Raw genomic sequence first — 23,626 nt, 5'->3', positions numbered from 1 at the left:
TTAGGGGGAGAAGGAAGCCTTCATGGTGGTGGAGGGGGTGCAGGTTGCTTTGGGGGCATTTTTCTACGAGTGCTGTGTGATAATTCAAGAAAGAAAGGCCCGGAAAAGGAAATGACTTGTTCATGGCCACAAGGCAAGTCTGTGGCACACGTGGGTCTCGATCCCGGCCTCCTGAATTTGCTGAGCAAATGAAGTTTTCATGCCTGGCCCCTTCCCAGGGCGGATGCCTCTTTCTTTATGCACCAGGGCAGGGGACACTGAGGCACAGAGGCCGGTGTTTCACACCTGTCTTCCTTCCCACAGGGGTGGGGAGTGGGCTCTCTTTGCTGACTCATGGGGCCAGCCATGCTTTGCCTTTGTGGTATCAGGGAGGAGCCAGGCCACCCCTAATTGGCTCCTACCCCACAATCCAGCTGATTTCAGGCCCTCCTTGGTGGGTCGTGGGGGCTGGGATCCCCATTAACCAATTAGTGCCTCCTGTCCCAGCGCATCCAGCTGTCAGCCCTGTTCCAGGGGTGGGGGGGGGGTGCACCCCCGTGCCACAGCTGAGGCCCAGCCCTGGCCCCTGGGGAATGAGGGCGGCTGTTAAGCAGCTCTCAGAATGAGGAAGGGGGCAGGGCTCCCTGAAATGGCACCCCCCTCCCCCCCCTCCCCACCACCCATCACTATCCCTCCCTGCCGCCCCGGGGCCTTGGAGGCAGCTATGGAGCCCGCAGCATCTCAGTTGGAGAGCCCAGCTTAATCCCAAGTTAATGATGGTGGTGGAGGGGAGGGACCACTGCCCCAGCTGGGGCTGCCAGGATGGGAGGGAAAGGAGGGGTGACGGGGCAGCTAGGCTGCTGGGAACCACCTTATATAATAGCAGCTTCCAGCAGCTCTGCGGGCATGGCAGGGGGTGGCTGAATGGGCCTGGGGCACACTGATGCTTTAAGACTGGCTTTCTTCCCGAAAAAGCTTTGTCCTCGGCACTCAGCCACGTCCACACCCTCATCCACATATGTACATTTCCACACCTCTCACCTGCACACCCTTCCTCACACGCACACACACATCACACATACACACGTACCTCTCTAAGCTACTCCAGTAGACAGATACGTGTTCCCATGCGCATCCGGCTACACACGTATATATACGTGCTTATGTATATATATCCATATACCCATAATAATAAAAGCAGGTGCTCTTTATTGAGTGCTTGCTCTGTATCGGATCCCACGCTCCATATTTCTTGCGCATAACCTCTTTACAAGACAGCTATTGCCACTTCCTTATTTAACTAATGTGGAAACTGAGATTTAGGAAAGTTAAATAACTTCTCCAAATCACACAGCGAGAAGGAGCAGATCCATGGATCTGGACCCTGGCCAGCCTCACCCACAGCCAGCCATCCTTAACCACAGTGTCCGTGATTCTTGACCCCGCTTCCCCATCGGAACCATCAGAGGCTCTGGCCCATCCCAGAGGTGCCGAATCACAGCGCGTCGCGGGCACTCGGAAGGGCAGCTGGGGTCGAGAGCCATCACACTTGCTGTGAGGCTTTCCACGCGCCTTCGTCATCCCCCCAGATGTCGCACCCGGTCCACACAACAACCCGCTGACATTGCCACCCTCTGAAACATCCACAAACACAGTCTCGTTCACCCCACACCTTCCTCTGAGGCTGCGCTCACACCCACCCACACAAGGCCACGCCTCCTCGCTGCCCCTGTCCCTCATCCTCTCTGATTCTCTCTTCTCTGATTCCCTGTTCTGGCAACGCTGCACCCCACCCCCCCCCTCCGCCCATCCCCCGTGAACATGGGCATCGGGAAGCTTGTAGAAGGGGCTGGATAGATGAGAATGTGGGGGGGCTTCCTCACTGCCTTTCCTTGTCGGGGTGCCAGGGACCCAAGGCTGCTTCTCCAGGGCAGCTTAGCCAGGCGAGCCCAGAGCCGAGACACCTTTCTGGGAGGGCTGAGAACAGGCGATGGGGTGTTCCACTCGTGTCTCTGGAGCTCGTGGGTGTGGCAGACCAGGTCCCCTCTCCTTGGGCTTTCCTGCATCTCTGGGTCCGAGAGCCCTGCAGCTGCCCACACCGCCTGCCTCAGATGCCGAGGTCCCGGCACTCTTTCCCGAGGGAGGGCGGTGCTGAGGACCCCAGGCTCCCCTCCACTGCTCTCTCTGGGGTGGCTGTCCCCTGTTCTGCGCAGTCTGGACTCCCCACCCCAGCAGCTCCTCTGGCCTGGTGGGCCCCGGGCACAGGTAGCTAGGCCTGAGAGTGGGGTTGCTGGGAGGCCCCCTCCAGCCTCTGGGTCAGCTTTATTTCCTAGCAGCCTCACTGACTTGGGTGCAGGACTGGGAGGCAGTTAGGACGGAATGAGAACGTCTGAAAGTGTGCCAGTGGCGTCCTTCCCTGATGAGACAGAGGACCTAGAACGTGCTGGCTGCAGCCTTGCAGGGGGTTTGGGGTGGGGAGTCAGAGGCTGCTACAACTCCGGAAGGGTGGTGGGGGATGGGTCCTTTTTCTCCCATGGGGGCCTTTAAGGAGAAAAGAAGCATCTATTGATCTGGGCTGGGGGTCAGGACAGAGAGGCCAAGCGGTGGTCTCAGCAGGTCCCTCCGTGCAGCAGCAGGGGGCCGGGGGACCTCCCTCCAGCTCTTGGACAGGCTTGGTCTCTGGTACCTCCTTCTTGGCACACTCTCCAGAGTGGGATCTGGGCCCACACTGCCCTCTTCTGCCAGCCCCCCTCCTCCCCTCTCCCTGCCTTGCAGCACCCTTGGCATGGGATCCTTTGCTTGGGTCCCTTTGGGCAAAAGGCCACCCCCCTGCTGTGCCTCATTTCTCCTCACATCCTGTTCCACACTAGGTCCGTTGGCCAGGCTGCAGCGCGGCCCTGGGGAGCCCTCCTAGAGGTTCGTGGTACTGATCCCCATCTCCTCAAGTCAGAGGATGCCAGAGCAGCAGTGCCATCCAATAGAACTTTCTGTGATGATGGAAACGTTCTATAATCTGTGCTATCCAATATGTGGCTTGTATAACTGAAGGACTCATTTTAAATTTTAATTTAATCCCAGTCTAATAGTTTCATGTGGCTACCATATCGGACAGCGCGACTCCTCAGAGGCAGCGGCTCCGGGCTGATATCACGGAGATCCAGATGTGCCGTGATCTTGCTGTGTGGGCCCAGGGCAAGCCACTTACCCTCTCTGGATCCTGCTTCTTCCACCTACATTATGGCGAGACTCATTCCTTCTAACCTCAGGGGGAAGGTAAGATCCACAAATGGGGACATTTAAGCAAAGGAAGGGGGCCTCAGAAATCGAAGTGCCGCGGCAACGCAGGGTCAGTAATTTCTGAAGTCATCGCTACAATAATAGCAGTGATATAACGAGATGATCACCCTGCTGGACTTTGGAGCCCAGATGAGGCCTCTTACCTGGAGAGGAGACAAGGGCCACAGTGACTAGCAGCAGCAGCAGCAGGTGTGACTTCCTCCTGGTGGGTGTCCCCATGGTGAGCATTCTGGGCAGAGATGGGGAGCTGAGGAGGGGATCCTCAGCTCGGGGAGGGGAGAGTCCAGCTGGAGGCTGAGAAGGACCTGGGGAGGCAGAGGAAGGGGAGGCTTCTGAGTCACGCCCCTCCTGCCTCCTGGGTCTGCACTGGCTGGAATTGCATTCATCCTCCCCAGGGTTGGGGGGGGGAGGGGATACGGGGGAGGGGGGAGGGAGGGAGGGGGAAGAGGCTTGGCTGTTAGCAAGGAGCTCTTCCCAGACTGAGTGCCTACTACTGGCCCCCTGGGAGTCTGGCTCTGCCCTGTATATGCCCTCCCCCCACCTCCCCTGCAGCTGGCAGGGGTTGGCTCAGGAAGTGAAATCAGTGGCTAATTGGGAGGCGCAAACCCAGCTGCCCCTCACCCCATAAGAGCTCTTGTTGTGGGGTCTGGAAGACAACAGGGCGGGGCCTGGGGGTGGGGGTGGGGAACACCTTCCAGCATTTGGGGCCCAATTTCCCCAGCCCCTGCCCCCTGAGCTGCCTAGGTAGGGGGCGATAAGCCCCTCTGGAGCCTTCTTTGTTCTATTTTTTGAATGTTTTTTAGTTTATTTTGAGAGAGAGAGAGAAAGCTGTCAGTGCAGAGCCTGATGTGGGGCTTGATTACACGAACCATGAGATCATGACCTGAGCCGAAATCAAGAGTCAGACTCAGACTCTTGGCCCGCTGAGCACCCCCAGACACCCCCTTCCTTGTTCTTCTAGCAGCGGCTGGTTCATTCCCACCCTCTCACCTGGGTCCCCGGGTGAGGCACTTATGTTGTGTGTACCATGAAGCCATGACCTTGGCCCCCATCAGCAGTTCTCCCCAACTAGGTGGGCTAATGGGCCCCCACAGGCCTTCTGGGATGAAAGAGTTACTGCAGCTCCCAGAGGGTTAAAACTGTTCCCGGGGGGGGGGGCACCCAGAGCAAGTCAGAGCTCCCCCTCCATCGGCAGGGGAGATGGGGCCTCATCCTGAGAGGGGCGGGCAGGGCCAGCCTTTCCATCTGCTCCCCATCTCCAGGCTGACATTCTGAGGTCTGGGTGGGAAGTGTGGAATCTCAGGGGTCTGCTTTCTGGTTATAGAGGGAGACTGGGTCACTGGGCCCCCAGGGCTCCCTGTCAGAGCTGCTCCAGGGAGCGGGTAACCCAGATGCACATTCTACTTCTCTGCCCTGTGGCTTTCCAGAATCCCAAGGAGGAGGAGGAGGAGGGGACTGGGACTAGGGGACAGCCTGGCTGGGGGGATCTTCCACTACCTGGTGGCAAGACCCACACCATCTCTGGGTCCGAGTGTCCTCATCTGTAAAATGGGTGCTCTAAGGTCCCTAGTAGCTCTGAGACTGCAATGCTGCCCGACTGAGAGTGCAGGGTGGCCACTGGAATGCTGTCCCCTGGAAGGGGGTGGGGGGAGGTCGGGGGAAGAAGGCAGGCTATGGGCTCCCGGGGACCAGCGCAAGGTCTGAAGACAAATGCCAAGTTCAGGATCTCTCTGTCTCACTTCTATTCCTTTGGAAAGAAAGGGCTCCCAAACCCTTTTAAACTTCAACATCCGGCCACCCACATCCTTTCTCTGCCTCCTGAACAGCTAGAGCTGTCTCCTGAAGGAGCTGGGGGAGGGGAGAGAGGGAACCGGCCCTGGGTTTGGGGGGGGGGGGGGGGAGGGTCGGCAGGGAGGCCACGGGCTGAGAGCTGAGTGTCTGTTGGTGGGGGTGGAGGTAGGGAGTGGTGTTTCAACACGTGGCACTCCCTCCTCGGCCCCAACCCCGGCCTCATATCCACTTCCCTTTGTGGGGAAGCCACCGGGTGCCACCTCTCCCCGACCATGCACCCTTCTCTGTCCTTGCCACTTTCACTTCCGGACTTGAACCCAGCAATTCTGCCCTTGCTGGGAAGCCCCTCGGATGCCGCCACGTGCACATGGTTAGATGTCAGCTCTGCTCTTGACTAGACCCTTGGAGCCCACCTGTGGAGGTGTGTCTGCCTCCGATTAGAAGTTTGTGAGCTCCCCCAGGGCAGGCACCGGCTTCTTCATCTCGGTGTCCCCGGTGCCTAGCAAAGCGCCCTGTTACTTGTGTGTCCCGTTCAACTGGTGGAGAACAGCTGGGCTATATCCTCCTGCGGCCAGTGGACGCACGAGGTCACACAGGCACACTCACACAGCGAGCTCACCAGAGAGCCCATCCCCGTTGCACCAGTTTTCAGTGCCCCCCCAAGGGCAGGCCCGGGGGCACACCCACACACGCCCTCACACTCTCTCTCATGTGTTCACTCACACCCTTTCTGTCTCACACACTCTCACATGTGCATACACACTCTGCCTCTTAGTGTCGCATACTGCCTCATACACTTTTACACACTTGACACACTCCCACTCCCTTCCCCACACGTCTTCACATACACACTCATGTATCTTTACACACACACACACACACACACACACAGAGCCTCGGGTCTCTAGGGTCAGCAGGGTGTTTAGTCATGGAAGAATCTAGAAGTATGGCTCTGGATACTGTACAAACGCAGGGAGCTGTCCTCCTGACGGGGAGCCTCTGGGGCACTGTGAGCCATCGCAGGCTTTGGAATCCACAGGCGGGAGCCAGTGATATTGCTTTGTCTCCTCACAGCTTTGTGAGCCTGGACAAGTTACTCCTGGTGGAAGGGTCGGTTTCTCCACGGAACACTTATTTTACGGGGCTGTTTGGAATGTTCCGTGAGGCAGTGGCGCGCCCTGCAGGACGTCTCTGGCTATTTGGACTTGCCTTGGGGCCACGGTTTGGCTGGGGGAAGGGAGAGAGGAGACTAGGGCTCCAGGTCCCTTCCCCACTTAGCCAGAGCAGCTCCTCTGGAATCTGCTTCACCTCCTGGAAGTTCCCTTTAAACAGAGGGTTCTGCAGCTCCAAAAAGTTTGAAAACGCCTGGTGGTGCTCCCGCGCCACGTCCTGAAGTCTGGCTCAGAGAAGGTGCTCAATCATTGTTTGCTTCCTGCCCTTTGTCTGCCTGCCAGTCTTGGGAGCTCAGTGAGGGGGCAGGGTGCGGACTGGGGAGGAGCTTCGGCTCCAGGCACTTACCCTGAGTGTGCCAGAGCAAAGCAGAAACAGATGAGCAGGGAGCTGGGGCTGGGGCTGGAGACTTCGGGGCAGGTGCCCACCAGCAGTGCTGGAGAGAGAGAGTGTGAGTGTGTGTGCACGTGTGTGTGCACGCGCGTGCACACATGTATGTGACGTTTATTTGCATCCATGTGCTGTGTCTGTCTATATGCCCCTGTGTATATGTGTGGTCTGGTCTTTATGTCTCTGTGTATATGCACGTGTCTGTGTCTGTTTATGGGTTATGTCTAGTCTGTGTGTGTGTGTGTGTGTGTCCCCACCCAGCACAGGGCTTGATGACCCAGTTCCTGCCTTGTTTCTCCGCGATCCACCAGGAGGATCACTCCCCCTGGAGCACTCGTCACCCACAGTGGTCAGAATATGTTATCACTTACCATAGGCATACATCATGAATAACACAATCCCACTGCTCATTGCACAGTTTAGTTTAATCCAGACTTTTATCAGTCACCTTGGGCTAAAGGGCCCTGGGCACCCTCTGGGGACTGAGACCTGTAGGCTCAAGAGACAGGGGTTGGGGAGGGGTTGGGATCGGTGTGCTCCTGGAGTGGCCTTTGGGGAGCACTAGAGACCAGTCAGCCCAATCAGATGTACCTTGAGCTCCGCTATGTGCCAAGGCCTTGTGCGAACATACACACACACACACACACACACACACACACACACAGCCTGGGTCACACACACCAGGCACTGTGCTAAGCACTGGTGAGAAAGTAATGAAAACACTGCCTTTTGCAGAACCTTCTGACCCACTAAGTGTGACCCAGTTGTCTCCCTATACCATCTGCCCTATGGCACATTCTAGAATGCCCAGGGTGGAGGGTGCCTTTTTGTCAGGAGCAAGGCAGGAGTGGAGCTATGCCAGGCCCAGAGCCGGCCCTTGGAGCCCTGAGCCAGCCAAGCCTGGCCCAGGCCAGCTGCCCTGGTGCAGGGGTACAGGCTGGCACCGGCGGGCATGGGCTGGCACAGGCGGGCACGGGCTGTCACCATCAGGGGCTGGTCCCGTGAAGCACCGGCACATGGGGGAATGGACTGCTTGGGGGTTCAGGGGCACAAAGGAGGCAGGCTGACTTGCTGGGTGTGGGGAGACAAAGGGCCTGGGGGACAGTGACAAGAAGGAAGGCTGTGAGTAGGACTCTGGCACATGACAGGGTTTTCTGAGTTGAGGACCCCTGCACAGAACCAGTCAGAAAATGAAATATGCACTCTGTCTAAATGCTACACCTTGGGACCCCCAAATCCCTGCCCTGACTCTGCCTCTCTTTCCCCCTGGATAATGGAGGTTTAAGTGTTGAGGGATTTGGCGACTTTTATATGGGTGGTGGTGGGGAAGGGGGAGTTTGGAGCCCAGTTGAGGGCAGAGACTAAGTCACTTATGAGCCAACAAGCACTGCAGAAGCCCTTCAGGTCCCTGCCCTTCTCTGTCCTGCAGCTCAGTACGGTGGTTAACACTGCCAACCGGCCTGACCCTTACTAACCAGTGAAACCCTAGTATTTAACTAACTAGTAGAACCCTAGCTCTAACATTCGTTACTTAACCTCTCCAAGCCTCAGTCTTCCTCTGCAAAATGGGCTTAAGCAGGGACCCTTGGGAGGTCAGCAGTATTCCCGGCCCATAGTAAGTACTCAGAAAAGATCGGATCTTACCACGGACAGTCCTCACAGAACCTCTAGCACGGGCTCCAGCACACGTGTCCCTAGACTCTGCCTGAGTCAGACTCGCTCCCACACAGTCATGACATTCGGGCTGGGCTCGCAAGTGTTTAGGACACTGACAGACTCCCACAGTCTCCCTGGGCCGGCGCCCTCTTCCCCTCTGCTCCACAGGGGCAGCAGGCTCAGGGAAGCCCCAGCAAGCAGGTCACCCCAGACGAGGGCACCCAGAGTCACATCCAGATAGCATGTGCTCAGGAGAGCACCTGAGCCAGTGCTCCCAGCTGGTACCTCTCCTCAACCACCCCCAGCCCCTGCCTGCGGGGTCCAGAATGGGAGCGGGACTCTGCCTGGGAAGGGGACTGCCACCTGGGACAGGACCATTGTCCTCCAGGAAGGTCTGAAACACTCCACACCTCTCTGGAGGGACAGGAGTCTGCAGTGACCTGGTGGGGCCACATGCCAGGTGGGTCAGGAGGGCTGTGGTGGGAAAGGCTGGTGCCCTGAGCTGGAGGAGGTCCTTAGGACAGATTTTGGTAGGATAGGGGCCTCCTCAGTTCCCGGGGGGGGGGGGGGGGGGGTGGGGACAGGGACTGGGTGGGGACAGGGGAGCTGGGTCTCTCCCCAGGCCCCTCTGTGTGCTCCCTCCCTTTCCACCCCTCAGTTTTCTCTGCAGGTTCTTGGTACTAGCAGCTGGTTCTGAGGCCCCAGCCTGTTCCCTCCGGGGAGAGCTGTGACCCCAGGCTAACATTTGTCTGAGCTTCCCACAACGAGAGTCTGGCCCCTCGTCCCCTTCATCTGCCACCTGGATTCTCTGGCGCTCCTGCCCTGGCCTTCTCCACCGGAGAGACTCCTCAAAGTGGGGAGTGGACAGAAAGGGGAGCCCTGCGTCCTCCTGGGAGGAGCTCAGGATAAGGGGCAAGCCGTACCCAGACCCAAGTTTTCCCCACTTGCCTGCCAGCGTGGAGTGGGGCAGATTGAGTGAAGGCTTTGGAAGGACCATCCCTTTCTGAGAGGCCAGGAGTAAGGATGAGTGTTTCCACTCGGTTCTAGAGAACCACATTAGGAAGAAATGAGCAGCCCAATCTCCATATGTCCCCTGATCTCTGCAGAGAAGAGACTCACCCCCCACTCCCAATTCCCTGACACTTTCCTAACTTCCCTGCAGGCTGCTTCAGAGCCCAGCCTGGTGGGGGTGGGTTCAAACCCCTTCCTCCCCACAGGCTAGTTTCCGCTCTGGGCCCTAGATTAACTGTGCCTCCTGGGCTTCGCTGCAGGAAGGCTGCCCTCCAGCCAGAGGCGGGATGGGGGGGGCCTAGTGATCTAGGAGGCCGGCAGGCATTGAGAGGATGTGGGCTGGAGCTGGAGGAGACCCAGCCTGTTCCTGTATCCAGATGGGTGGGGGGGGGTGGGGTGTGGAGGGATGGGCTGAGGGGGTGCTCATTAGATGAGAAGCGTGCTGAGGTGTGCCTGGGCCTGTCCTGGGATGGAACGTGGTCAGCTTCGGGGGAGGACATCACATCCTCTCTTTGCATCCTTTGCATCCTCTTTAGGGGAAACTGGAAACATGGGCTCATTTTGTAGCAAGAGAACTCATGAAACCAAAGGAAGAATTTCTTTACTCCAAGATGATTACCCTCAGGGCACAGCACCCATGGAAACTCCCATGAATGTTCCAGGTTAGCAACCCGCTCGCCCTCCCCCCTACCACCGCCTGCGAGGTGAGTGGGGGAGGTTGGTCCAGATTAGGGTGGTTCAGAAAAATGAGAGGTGACTGGTCTGCAGGAGGGAATGAAAAAGAGCCATCCCCCTGTTACCATTTGAAAGAGCATAACCTGGGGCCAGAAGGAATTTACGGGGCCCTCCAGCCCCACCTCCACCTCCGGTCAGGACTGTCTGACCGTGGACCAGACCCCAGTTCCCAGAGCCTCCTAAGGGTCACTGGAGAGGACATTGCCCTACCTCCTCATGGCTCATCTTCCTGGTTAGGAGGTGCCTTGAGCAGTCTAACTTCAGTCCTTCCTGCTTCACTGGAATATCCTTTGCTCTGGTCCTTCTTTCCCTTTGTATCACTCACCTCTTGTTCAACCCCCGGGTTCTGCCCTAGGAATCTCTCCCACCCACTCTAGGATTTAGAGATTGTCTTTGAGACATGCTTTCTCACACCCACCTGGCTTGAGGATGTTTCTGGGGGCGGGGGTAGGACACATACATACCTCTTTCAACCCACTCCAAACGTATTGCTTCCCTCATGGCCTCAGAGTCAGAGAGGATGCCTTGAGGGCACCCCCTTCTGTGTGCTCGCTCCTGAGGACTAAGTTTGGTCAGTCAGAGACCATATATACAAGCATCCCATTGAACACAGAGGCCCATCCTACGTGCGTCTCTAGTTGAACAACAGCTGGCAGAGAAGGTGCTGGAGTGGAGTTGCACAAGTCGTGAAACCTGGCAGGGGCAATGGTGTGGAGGTGGGTTGAGGGCTGAGGCTGGAGGAGTGAACTTGGCCAGGGAAGGGAGTGTGAGGGAAGAGCATGGCCAAGGGGGTAGAAGAAGATGAATGGGAAGTGAGAGAGTGGTGGAGAGAGCAGGGGACCCATCTCCTCTGTGCACCTGCCTCTGCTTCCCTCACCAGAAGGGCAGGTGAAACTTGGGTGACTTTGATGCCCCCTTCACATCTGTCTCACCTCCCGTCTCCCTCTTGCTGGCTGAGGTCTCCTAACAGATCCCGTGGGAAATTAGGAATAACTTTGACCTCGTGGCAAAAACCTTGCTTGAGTGATTTTGCAGCCTGGCTAGAAAGGGGTTAACTGGGGAGCCTCACCCCAGTTAAGGGAGGGTTAAGCCTCACCCTGGGGAGAGGCTTGGCTCTTGCCTTCCCAGGAGGCAGAACTCCCTCCTCCCAAGGTCAGAGGTTAGGGCACCATTTCCCTGCTCCACCCCCAGGAGCCGGGGTCCCATCAGCCTCTCCCACAGGTGGCCCACTGCTGCCCTTGATCTCCGGTGGCCTCCCTGGTCTCTCTGAGTGGGAATGGGAGGCTAAGTGGACAGAGGGTCTCTCGGGCGGGCCAGAGGGTTGGGAGGTGAGGTTGGGGCTGCTGCCCAGAAGGAGATCAGGAGCTCACTGAGGGGATTGGGTTATCTGGGCCTCTCAGACCCGCTCTGAACAGAGGGAAAAGAATGCTGTCTGGGCTGGGAAGGGAGTTGGGGGCAGGGAGGGGTTGGTGGGGGGGCGGTTGGGGGGGGTGGTCAGGCTGAAAGGAAGGGCGGTAGGGTCTGACTGGTCACAGAGAGGGGGGAATGTTAAGGGCAGGTACTTTGGGTTCCCGGACAACCTGCTCTTCCCAAGGGGCGACCCCACCTCAGTCTGCCTGGATTCCCACACCCCCAGACAACCTTGACTGACAGCTTTTCCTCCTGGGACGCAGGCTCAGCCCCAGTGGTGTGCAGCTACAGGATCCCAGCTTTGTCCCCATGTAACACCAGGACTGTCCCCTTCCACAGGCACTGTGTCACCTGCCCCCTTTCTTGTTTCCCATATGTGGGAATCCTTTCTGGAAAAGGCAACAGTATTCAGCCCTGGACACTGGCTGGGGCTGCTTCCCCGACCTCCGATGGGTGGTGTAAGCCCCATGGTGCTGGGCAGGATTGCCCTCTCTTTCCGGCTCCCCAAAACTGAGCCCTCTCTTTCCAGACCCCCTAAACTGAGCTCTCTCCCCTTCTACCCTTTCCCTGAGTGAAAGCCAAGCTTGATTCCAACCCTTCCCTCCCACCAGTGAGGAGGAGGGGAGGGATCTGAGGAAAAGAAGATTGGGGGGGGGGGGGGGGGGGGGCAGGGAAGAAAAGGAATTTCAGCCCCGGTGGTCCAGGCTTCTCACCCTGTGGGATGTGACTTGCCTCGGTTTCTCCTCCCTAAGTCCCCGCTCCTGGACAGGCCTCTGCCCAAACTTGAGTTCCACTCTCCCCGCTCTCTTCCACAGCCTCCCCTTCTAACTGAAGCAACACTTTGCAAGAGGTCACCCTGCAGAGGCACGCTCAGGGCCACCTCAAGTCTGGGCAGTCAGGCTCCATTTCACCCCGGGACTTCTGGGGGGAAGGCCGGAGTCTGGGGCTTGGCCTCGTGGACTATCTGGCCCTGGACCCGGGGCCCCGGGCAGGCCCCGGGGCCGCTGCCCTCTCCGTAGGCAGGTGTTGCTACAGGCTGAAATTCTTCGACACCGCTGGGGTCCAGCCTCCCGGCCAGGCTCGGCCTGCCAGGGCCCTGTAGGATGCCACCCACGTAGACAGGGTGAAGGGGACCTCCCGTCCGGTGGCCACCAAGGGGCTGGGGTGAGAAGTCAGAGGGCCCCCCAGCCAGCTGGGGCTCCTGCTCTGCCCCTGCCCCCTCCCAAGTTGCAAGGAATCTGAGCCGCAGCCCCTGCCCCGGGAGCACCGGGAAGCCTCCCCCCCCCACCCCCCCAGGCTGGAGGAGACAAAAGCGGTTGGCACCTACCTGGGGTGGAAGAAGGGTGTTGGCTGGGGCAGGTGGATGCTGCCCGGGGCGGTGAGCCAGATCCGGGCCGGCCGCCGGCCCCCTGGGCCGCCCTCCTCTCCTCCCCGGCTCGCCTCAGCCGCTCGCTGCTGTCCTGGTGCGGCGGTGGCGGCCGCGGTGGCGGTGGCGGGCGAGGGCGCTTGTGTGTGTGCGCGCCCGGAGCCACTGCAGCATCTCTGCATCAAGATGTGCTCCTCCCTCTCCCAGGCTCCGCTCACTGGCTGGCTCCGGTCCTCAGCCAACGCTCGGGGGCCCTGGAGATGGCTTCCTTCTGCCCCCCTCCCACCCCCTTCCCGTCCCCACCCTTCTGGCTTTACCTCATTTGCTGTCATTTAAGGACCAGGGAGCAAGCCGGGGCGCCCGCGTCTTCCATAATGCATGGGCCGCCTGGCCGCGGGGCGCTGTCTGGCCAGCCGGCCCCTGCTCCCCATCGCTGCCCAGCGCAGAGCTGAAGGGGCCGAGACGGGTGAGGTGGGGAGGGCAGAGAGAGTGGCTCTTGCCTCTCAAACCTTGGACACCCGCGGAGGCCAGCTCTTTGCTTCCCCCAGAAGTCCCTCGCTGGGCCGCGGGAAAACGTCCAAATCAGAAATCTCCAGCTTGCTGTGCGGGGCAAGTGGGGTAGAGGGGATCCTCCTTTGCCCGACCCTATGCCCATCTTTATTGTTCCCCTCGCTTATAAAAGTAACGGGGCTCTGTCAAAATAGCCAAACGTTAGAGGAAATTCAAGAATAGATAGTGAAGGGGCCCCTGGGGGGCTGAGTCGGTTGGGCCGTTCCACTTGGGCTCAGGTCATGATCTCGCAGTTCACGGGTTCGAGCTCCGCGTCTGGCTCTGGGCTGACAGCTCGGAGCCTGGAACCTGCTTCGGATTCTGTCTCCCTGTCTGTCTGCTCCTCCCCTGCTCGTGCTGTCTCTGTGTGTCTGTCTGTCTGTCTCTGTCTGTCTCAAAAATAAATAAACGTGAAGAAAAATTAAAATAGTGAAAGCCCCTTAACAAATCTGAGTTACATGCCCCCAGGCTTATTATTTTCATGTATATAATTACATGGGCTATTAGTATTATTTTATGAAAACGGGATCGCACAATACAGCATGATTTGCAAAATATTTTTAAACTATATAATAGATTTGGGACACCTTTCCACATCAATACTTATGGATCCAGGCCCGTTTGTAACCAACCAGCACGAAAAGCTCACTGGATGGGGGGGGGGGGGGGTCTGAATGCCTGAAGGGTAGTCTGGGCTCTGCTACTGATTGGCTGTGTGTGCTTGGCTAAGTGTCCTGCCCTCTCTGAGCCTCACTGGTAATCTGAAGGGGTTAAAGACGGCCAAGTTTCCTGCCGGCTCCGAGACGCTAGGTGCTCATCCAGGTCAGTGGCACATCTCTTCTGCTCTGTTCTTGTCGCGTGGGGGGTGTGCCCAGGAAGGCGGGGGCCTGGAGGTGGAGGGACGGCCATCTGCAGCAGCCTCCAGCGCTGTCAGGCTGTCGCTGTTGTCTCACTCGCCCCTCTGCTCCACCTGCTGTCCAGCTCGCATAGGCAAGACCAGGGAGCGGTCCAGATGCTGAAACAGCTGGGAGGGCCAGGCCAGCCTCGGACTTTGAGCCGGCCATACCTGTCCAGCCTGGAGCGCAGCTCCGTGTCTTCCGGAGTGGAGGGGGGCCGTGGGGGCTCGGGACAGACCTGGGCTCAATGAGAGGACATAAAATGGGGGAGGTTCTACTGCCCAGACTCCGAGGCCAGAATGCCTGCCCAGGTCCCATCTGCTCCCCCCTCCCGTCCTTCTGTTCCGCTCCAAGGGGCTTTCCCGGCCCAAGAGCCCGTCTTCTTTGTTCCTGACGGAGAGCCATCTCATGGTGCTTCTTATCCAAGATGTTTCTTGCACCTTTCCCTTTCCTGCCTCTGCCCATACTGTCCTTGTCTGTCTGTCTGTCTGTCTCCCTAGGGTTGGCATGTCAGCCCTGAGCTTCCGAGGTGAGCCTTGCCCCCTGACGCTATCCAGGTCAGCTCAGGCTCTGAAGGGAGGGCTTCACGTTCTCTCTGGCAGAAAACGGCTGCCAAGACAGGAGCTGGCACGTCGGCGGCCGTGGGGCTGACGGGCCAGGGGATTGGCTGACTCAGGGGCCAAGGGTCTGGAAATGCTTGCAAAGATTGCTTTAGATTGAGACAGCTATCCTTGGGACTCTATTTTCGGACAGCTGCTGCCCTTGCCACGGGGGCTGGGTGCTTGGAGAGGGCACAGGTTCCCTCCCAATCAGATGAGCACAGGTGACTTGGGTCTCAAATTCTCTGATCCCTCTGCAACCTGCCTGCCCTGCCCCAGGTGGGTTCTGACAGCCACAGTGAGAGGACTCACCGAGTACTTACAAACAAGAGCACTTACTAAGCCTGGCTCTCTGTGGGGACACGATTCCGTTTCATCTTCTTGCCCGTCTGGAGCTCTCAGCAGAGCCTGGTACAGATGGACTCGGGGGGTTACCGGGGATCCTCACTACCAGCTTCTAAGGTGCTCCTGTTCCCGAGGAGAGAGTGGGGTGGACACTTGGGGGTCCAGGCTGAGTTTTGCCTGGGGGGTCAATTTGGTAACAACTCGAGTATTTCATAATATTATTATTAACTATTATGTAAGTTCTTCGCAACAATTCGAGTGTCTCCAACGGGCCGGGATCTGTGCTAAGGGCTTCCACTTGACGTATCCCCCCACGGGGTTCGTGTCATTATTGTGGTTCTCACCTTACAGAAGATGCTCAGAGAGATTAGGGAACTTGCTCAAAGTGAACAGTGAACAAGCAGAGAAGCAGAGGCTGCCTGGTGCGGTTCCGGCCCCCCTGGTTTCATCACTATGCTGTGTGCTCCGGCCACCGGCTACTCCCCTTCCAGGGCTGGTGGTTGGTCAAAGCAGGGGGCAGGACAATTTGCCTGCCGGATCCTGGAAGCCTCACTACAAGTCACTTGACTCTAGGGGGCACCTCTCTCCTCTGTGGCTAACCAATGTGCCTTCATGGAGTCGCGAGCAGGACACCGCATCCCTCAGTAGAGTCCCCGCAGACCCCCCCCCCCCCCCGACCGGGCAAAGCAGGACCCGCCAAAGACGATCAGGTGGCTCATCAAATGAGTCACTAACTTGCCTGTAAACACCCTGGGAGAGGGCGCCCCCAGGAGGCATCTTGAGGGCCACCCAACCCTTCCCAGACCATCTGCTCTTCCCTTTGCAGCTCCACCGGATCGATAGCAGATAGGGGAGTCTTTGCATCTCCCAATGGTCAAGGAAGGGCTGGGGCCCCGGCCCAGGGTGCAAGTGGGGAGGGAGCTGGGACCTGCCAGATCCCCCGGGGCTCTGATGGTGCTGAGGTCTTACTTATGTTTTCCTGGCCTCTCCAGCCACCCGCATCTATACCTCTGGCTTCAGACTCCAGACCGTTTCCCAGAGCTCTCAGGAGACCATGTGTTTACAGAGCGGCATCCCTGCCTGCAGGAGTGGGGGGTTCCGGAGCCACAGGGTGTGGTCTGTCTTCAATGTACCCGTGCTTTTCTGCAAGCGGTCTACTAGCGGTAACAGACTTGACCACGCACAGCTCTGGGGGAGGGTGACAAGGCAGTTTGGACAGAGTTCTGAAATCAGACCGGCTTGACATGCAGTCCTGCTGTGTACAAGCCCTGTGGTCATGGGCAGGCCACTCACCACCTCGGAGCCCCACGTTCTTCATCTGGAAAATGGGGATTAAGACACTAACCTCACTGAGCTGCCACGAGCCTTGAATTACGCATGAGGTATCTGGCATGGTGCCACGCACACAGTAGGTGCTCAATAAATGTCATGACTTCCCTTTGTGCCTCTCGGGGATTCAGCCTCCCCATCTGTAACACAAGGGTGCGCACCTGTGGGGCTGAGCCCTTCTCTGCTGCGATGGGTGGGGTGGCCCTGGATTTGCCCTCAAGAGAACGGGACTCTGTCTCAGCTCTGTCACTCTTAGCCAGATGACATTGAGCAGATCGCTGAAGGACACTTAACTGAGAATCCGCTTCCTCATCGATAAAATGGGAATAATCCTATTCCTACTTAGGATGGTGGTGTGGACATGTGGATTCAACATAATGATTTTTATTCTTATTTTAGAGAGAGAGCACAGGAGTGGGGAAGAGGGGCAGAGGGAAAGAGAGAAAATCTGAAGCTCAGTGAGGAACCCAATGCAGGGCTCGATCCCTGCACCCCAACATAATGATTTTTTTTAATGTTTATTTATTATTTTTGAGAGAGAGAGAACACGAGCAAAGGAGGCAGAGAGAGATACAGAGGATCAGAAGCAGGCTCTTTGTTGACAGCAGAGAGCCTAATGGGGGGCTTGAACTCACAAACTATGAGATCATGACCTGAGCTGAAGTCGGACTCTTAGCCGACTGAGCCACCCAGGTGCCCCCCATAATGATTTTTTAAAGTGCTTTTGGGGGGCACCTGGGTGGCTCAGTCAGTTGAGCACCTGACTCTCGATTTTGGCTCGGGTTGGGATCCCAGGGTTGTGAGATCAAGCCCTGCGTCAGGTTTTGCACGAACAGCGTGGTGCCTGCTCGGGATTCTCTCCCTCTCTCTTTGCCCCTCCCCTGCTTGTGTGTGTGCACGTGTGTGTGCACATGTGTGTTCTCTCTCTCTCTCTCTGTCTCAAAATAAATAAATAAACCTAAAAACTTTTTTGGGGGGCGCCTGGGTGGCTCAGTAGGTTGGGCATCCAACTTCCGCTCAAGTCATGATCTCTCCGTTCGTGGGTTCAAGCCCTGCCTCAGGCTCTGTGCTGATAGCTCAGAGCCAGGAGCCTGCTTCCAATGCTGTGTCTCTCGCTCTCTCTGCCCCTCCCCTGTTCATGCGCGCTCTCTCTCTCTCTCAAAAATGAATAAAAACATTAAAAATTTTTTTTTAATTTAAAGAAAAATAAAAGTACTTTTTGTGTGGCCAAGTGCCACACAAAATACTGATTATTGTTCCCTTGATTGTGCAGTGACTGAAGGTAGGGATGATCTCATGGCTCTCTCCATTTGGCCCCCACCCTCCCGCTCAGCACGGCGCCTGGTGCCTAGTGGAGACCACAAGTCCTTGCACGCTAGGTTGACGGCAGTTCAGATGCCAGGGAGAGAGGGTGCTGGGAGGGGGTGAAGGTTTGGTAGGGAGGGAGGGGTGTGAGCCTCTGGAATTGGGCCCGCGTACGCAGAAGAGATGAGGAGTGCGTTCCTGGCATGGGGGTGTTGGGACTGGAAAGAACATGATTTGTGAGGGGCCAGGAGGGGCCAGGAGGAGCCACGTGAAACTGAGCAGGGGGAGCTGGTTGGGGAATCTCAATAGTCTGTCTACATTTGCCTTCCTAATTTTGCTTGAGGGCCAGAAAGGGTCTGCGGCCTGGAGGGGCCTAATTATTCTCTTAGCCATTTCGACCCAGGGCTCTTGGAGCTTCTTTTTCAGGCTTATAATAGACGATGCTAATGTCCTTATTAATATTTAATAGTAATAATGCTAATAATGCCCTGCATTTATGTGGTTTCTCCAAGGAGCTCAAGGAACCCTGAGTTCTTTTTTCTAATGAAACAATTTGGCCAATGTGGAGGGTGGGGGGGTGGGGGGGGGCAGTGGAGAGAGACTGAGTCATGGAGAAAATGAAACACAGAAAGGTCAGACGGTGGGGCCAAGGTCACAGAGCGGTGGGGGTGGAACCGGGGGTAGGATTGGGTGCTTGAGCTCCCTGCCTGGATGGAGCTCTGCCCTCAACTCCGCCGGGGCGTTGGGGTCTGAGAAGGACATACCTGGTGGGGGCCTCTTTTGGTCCTGACAAGACCAACTAACTGTCCCTGGATGGGGGCAGCTGTGACTTTGGACATGGGCTGGGATGGACATGGGCTAATGGACAGCCACGGAGCATGGGAGCCGGGGCAGGTGAGGACATGGGGAGCCCTTAGCCAGACTCTGCGGGCCTCCCGCAGCCTCAAGCCAGACCCTTGTTTTCCAGGATCCCTGGATATCTGATGCCTAACCTCTTGGAGTGTCTCCAGTCGACCCATGTCAGTCACAGACCCTCTGCTCAGCCTGCTTGTGCTCCCTGGGCTGTCTTTATATTCCCCACCATCATTTGTTAGAGCCAAAAAACACACCCCAAACCTGCAGTTACGCAAAAAAAGTAGCCCATTAGAATTTTGAGGCTGTGGTCTCTCACTGCCCAGGGAGCTGCATTTACGTAAGACCAGTGAGCAGGGCCCTCTTGAAAGAGTGCAGAGCAGAGCGGAAGGCAATGGGCTTTGGAGTCAGACAAATATTAATGCCACTTCCACCCAATCTATTGATTGGCTGAGTGACCTTAGGTTTCCCCAGGTCTCTATTTTCTCATCTGTAAAATAGAGGCGAGACCATCTGTCTTAAAGGGTTGTATGGACCAGATGCAGTGACATGTGCATATGTTGGACTGCAGGAGAGGGGACGGTGGGAGGTTCCAGCACCCTCACAGGGTGTGTCCGGGGTGGGGGATGCCAAAGCTGGTGTCCTGATCTGGCCGTTCCTGAGACGTGACCTCAGCGAGTCTCTGCTGGCTAGCCTCCCTGCGTTTCTGCCCGTTTCTGAGTTGTCTTCTTTAGCCATTGATTCTGTGACCCACGTGATAGCTGAAGTTCTTTTCTGCTTAAAAAAAATTTTTTTTTAACGTTTATTTATTTTTGACAGAGAGAGAGAGAGAGAGAGAGAGACAGAGCATGAGTGGGGGAGGGGCAGAGAGGGAGACACAGAATCGGAAGCAGGCTCCAGGCTCTGAGCTCTCAGCACAGAGCCTGACGTGGGGGTTGAACCCACAAGCTGAGAGATTATGACCTGAGCCGCAGTCAGACGCTTAACTGACTGAGCCAGTTCTTTTTTGCTTGCGACGGCCAAAGTCCGCATCTGCTGCCTGCAACCGAGAACCTGGATTGATTTAGGACTTAAAGCTCCTAGCACAGTGAGTGCCTGGAAAAAAAGAAGTGTTCAATAAATGATACAAACTGTTAGAAAATTGTATTCATCCATCCATCTATACAGATATACATACATCTCTCCATGTCTCCATCCATCCATCTCTCCGTCCATCCATCTCTCCATCCATCCATCCATTTAACAAGCAAATATTGAGTATCTCTTGTATACTCAATACACTAACCACTGTATCAAGTGCCAGGGATACTGAGGAGAATAAGACAGACACAGACTCTTGAGATGCTCACAGTGTAATGGTGGGAGGACATGTGAAAATAATCAAAATATAATCCCGTAAGAGCTGTCGCTCAAATTTGCACAAAATATCATGGAGGGTAGTGAGGAGCTTAGTGAGGCTCAGGCACAGAGAAGGTATTCTGAGTCCTGAAGGAGGTCTCTGAACCCACCAGGTGTATGCAGCATGGGCTGGGAGGAGGGAGGGAGGGTGTGGTTCCAGGAAGTAGTAAGAGCCTGTACAAAGGCAGCAGCTGAACGTGCAGAGCTTGGGGAGGGAGGGAGTCATCATGACCTCGCTTGACATTTCAAGGAAGGAAGGAGGAGGCAGGCGGGGCGGGCCAGTCCAGTCCATGAAGAGCCTTAAGAGCCCTGCAGAGGCTTTATCAAAGAGCAGTCAGGAACTATCAGAGCGGTCTGAGCAAGCAAGAGGCAGGCTGAGACATGTACTTTGGGGTGGCAGGGAAGATAGAATACACAGAACAGGTGCAGACCTGGAGGCAGGGAGGCCAGCCAGTCAGGCATGGTCAGAGGAGAGGTGATGAGGACCTAGAAGGATCCTTGAGCATGGGGCTTAGACCTGTGCCAGCCAGCCAGAAGTCCTCACTTGGATGTCAATGGGCCTCTCACATCCCAACCCCCGCCCCCCCCCCATTCCCCTTGACGGTCAGCTTCGTGTGTCAACTTGGCGAGGCTATAGTAATTTAATTAAACACTGATCTACGTATTGCTGTGAAGGTATTTTGTGGATGTGGCTAACATCTACAGAACCTTAAAGAGATTACCCTCCATAACGTAGGTGGGCCTCATCCAATCAGTTGAAGGGTCTTAAAAGCACACCTGAGGATTTCCTGAGGAAGAAGACATTCTGCCCTCCACCTGCTGCATCAGCACTTGCCTGGGTTTCTAGCCTTCCTGCTCCTCTACAGAAAACAGAACCAGCCCCCACAATTGTATAAGTCACTTCCTTGAAATTAATCATATGTATGTGTCTGTCTGTGTATATGTACACACACATACATACCCATAGCCTACTAGGTCTGTTTCTCGGGCGAACCCTGATTGATACACCTCCCCCTGTCCACCTGCTACTCCTCTTGGGTTCCCTGCCCCCGTGAATCGCACCCTCTGGACCTTCACATCCTCACCACCACCCCTGTGTCCTACCGACCATCCGGGCCTGCCGCTCCTGCCCCTCCTGCTTCTACCCCACGCTCCCTCCCACAGTCTTAGCTCTGACCCTCACAGTCTCCATCTGAATTCTGGCCATCTCATCTACACCAGGCTTCATTTCCAGTCTCAGCCCCTCCTACCCACCCTCCAGACTGCAGTCAGAGCGAGCTCCCTGAAATGCAAATCAGAACCTGTCACTCTCCTGCTAAAAATCCTTCAGCTTCTCCTGCCTCCAGGTTGATGCCAGGGTCCGTCCTATGACACAGATCATCGGATCTGCCCCTCCCTTTAGCTTTGCCTTTTTCTCTTGCCTTGCGCAGTTCACTCTTGCCACATTGCTCTGCCTGCCCTTTCTGGAAGGGGCTAGACTCTCTCGTTTCACCCTTTTAGGACTGTTCCTGGTTTGGAACAGTCATCTTTCTCCCTTGGGGATGCCTGTTTAAATCCTCCTTGCTCTCAAGAATTGGCCCAGTGGTCACCGACTCTTTCTCAGGCATTGACCAGCCCTGACCCTTTGTGGAGGGCATACCTCTCCCTGCTCTGTCCAGGATGGGTGTCTCCACCCTGGGTCTCATAGCTTTACTCTCAGCAGAGCATCTGGTGTGCAATATATGCTTGTTAAGTGAATTGATGAGTGGGACATCCATTCCTCTGCGGTTCCTCTGGGGTAGGGGTGGAGGAGACCGTGGTGGGGCACAGTTGGCCCCTTCTCCTCTTAGTCCTGGGTGCCCAGGAGGCAGGGCAAATACCAGCCCATTTAGTGCAAGTTCCTTTGAACAGATGCAGCACTGCCCTGGAGCCTGGGGAGCCTGAGCTACGTTCAGCCCCCCAGCCACCCCCTCAGTCAGATGTCGCCGTGCCGGGCACAGTCACATGTGCTGGCCCAGTCTGAAGGCCTGTGGCAGGAGCTGTCTCCAGGGTCAGAGAACGAGCCTGAGGTGCCGGGCCTCTGCCTGGCAGAGGCTGCGAGGTGGGTGCAGACCTTCCTGGGAGACTGAAGTACGGGGCCAGCTTCGTGGGTAAATGAATTCATTTATTAATTAAAATAATTTTAATAATTATTACTTATTAATATTTTTTGAAGAAAGGCCTAGCATTCTCATTTTGCATCAGGCCCTGCAAATTCTGTAGTCAGTCCTGCTGAGTTTAGTGGGGTCGCCCCACTAAAAACAGTACCCGGAGTTATTGGGCCAAAGGGACTGGGGGTGGCTGACTCCCTCCACCTCCTCAGAGGACCAGGACCCCATTCCAAACTTCAGCTTCTGCCCCGGGCTTTGTTAATTTCGTAGGGGCAGGTCAGCAGGAACTTTGGGGTTTTGATTCCTTGGAGATCCACGAAGCCAGGAGCATGGTCCCTTGTGCTAAAAAATGAATGCGTTTTCTTTTTTTTTTTTTTTAATTTTTTTAACGTTTATTTATTTTTGAGACAGAGACAGAGCATGAACGGGGGAGGGTCAGAGAGAGAGGGAGACACAGAATCTGAAACAGGCTCCAGGCTCTGAGCGGTCAGCACAGAGCCCGACACGGGGCTCGAACTCACGGACTGTGAGATCGTGACCTGAGCCGAAGTCGGCCGCTTAACCGACTGAGCCACCCAGGCGCCCCAAAAATGAATGCGTTTTACATATTCATTTTTTATTTACTTATTTATTTTTAACGTTTATTTATTTATTTTGAGAGAGAGAGAGTGTGTGCGTGTGTGGCATGTGCGTGTGAGTGGAGGAGGGGCAGAGAGAGAGAGAGAGAGAGAGAGAGAGAGAGAATCCCAAGCAGGCTCGGTGCTGTCAGCACAGAGCCAGACGCGGGGCTCGATCTCACAAACCATGAAATCATGGCCTGAGGTGAAATTCAGAGTCAGATGCTTCACCGACTGAGCCATCCAGGCGCCCCGCGTTATACATTTTTAAGTGGTTGAAAAAATAAAAAGAAGACTATCTCATGACCCATGAAAATAATATGAAATTCAAATTTCAGTGTTCATAAATAAAGATTTACTGGAACACGGCCACACGTGTTCATTTATGGACTGTCTGGCCGCTTTCAACTTACACCGACAGTTGAGTCCTCGCAAACGGAGGTTTGCCAAACGTAGCCAAGCCATCCCTTAGTCACCCGGAGCCTGGTGGAGATGGCAGTCACTGGCCCTCAGATGTCAGGCTTCTTTTTTGCCTTAGCTCCGTGGTTCTCCACCAGGGGACCTCTGGCAATGCCCGGAGACATTTTTGGTCCTCATGGCAGGGTGCGCGGGGGGGGGGGGGGGGGGTCGGCTTCTTGCATCGATGGGGAGGTCAGGGATACGGCTGAACACCCCGTAATGGAATCAGCCGGCAGGAGCAAGGTTGTCAGCGGGAACGAGGTTGGCAATCTCCGTGTGGAAGCTCAGGACGCCGACGCGGCGGATTCCTGGTAGGCCTTCTGGGCTGAAGAACCGGCCAAAG

General features: G+C 56.2%; 1 protein-coding gene across 5 annotated transcripts in view; it reads right to left on the bottom strand.

Moving 5' to 3' along the window:
- The window catches only part of CNTN2 (contactin 2), a 33,357-nt gene extending 20,312 nt beyond the window's left edge, over window positions 1–13,045 (bottom strand). The window contains exons 1-3 of one of the 5 annotated variants that reach the window (XR_005786666.1): window positions 6,999–7,120; window positions 6,586–6,673; window positions 3,420–3,581 (exon numbers count right to left, since the gene is read on the bottom strand). Coding sequence is in view for 4 of the 5 variants with exons in the window: in XM_040462358.1 (XP_040318292.1) it covers window positions 3,420–3,581; window positions 6,586–6,673; window positions 6,999–7,007 (259 nt within the window). In the remaining variant the exon portion in view is untranslated. Of the gene's footprint in view, window positions 1–3,419; window positions 3,582–5,480; window positions 5,574–6,585; window positions 6,674–6,998; window positions 7,121–12,766 lie in introns of those variants that run through there. The other 4 variants (XM_040462360.1, XM_040462358.1, XM_040462359.1 and 1 more) reach the window with 4 other exon arrangements.
- Window positions 13,046–23,626: the final 10,581 nt, after the last annotated feature.

Source organism: Herpailurus yagouaroundi, unplaced genomic scaffold (assembly GCF_014898765.1).
Source record: "Herpailurus yagouaroundi ecotype Mexico unplaced genomic scaffold, PumYag 308, whole genome shotgun sequence".
NCBI classification, from domain to species: domain Eukaryota; kingdom Metazoa; phylum Chordata; class Mammalia; order Carnivora; family Felidae; genus Herpailurus; species Herpailurus yagouaroundi.
This window is presented reverse-complemented; position numbering and strand designations above follow the sequence as displayed.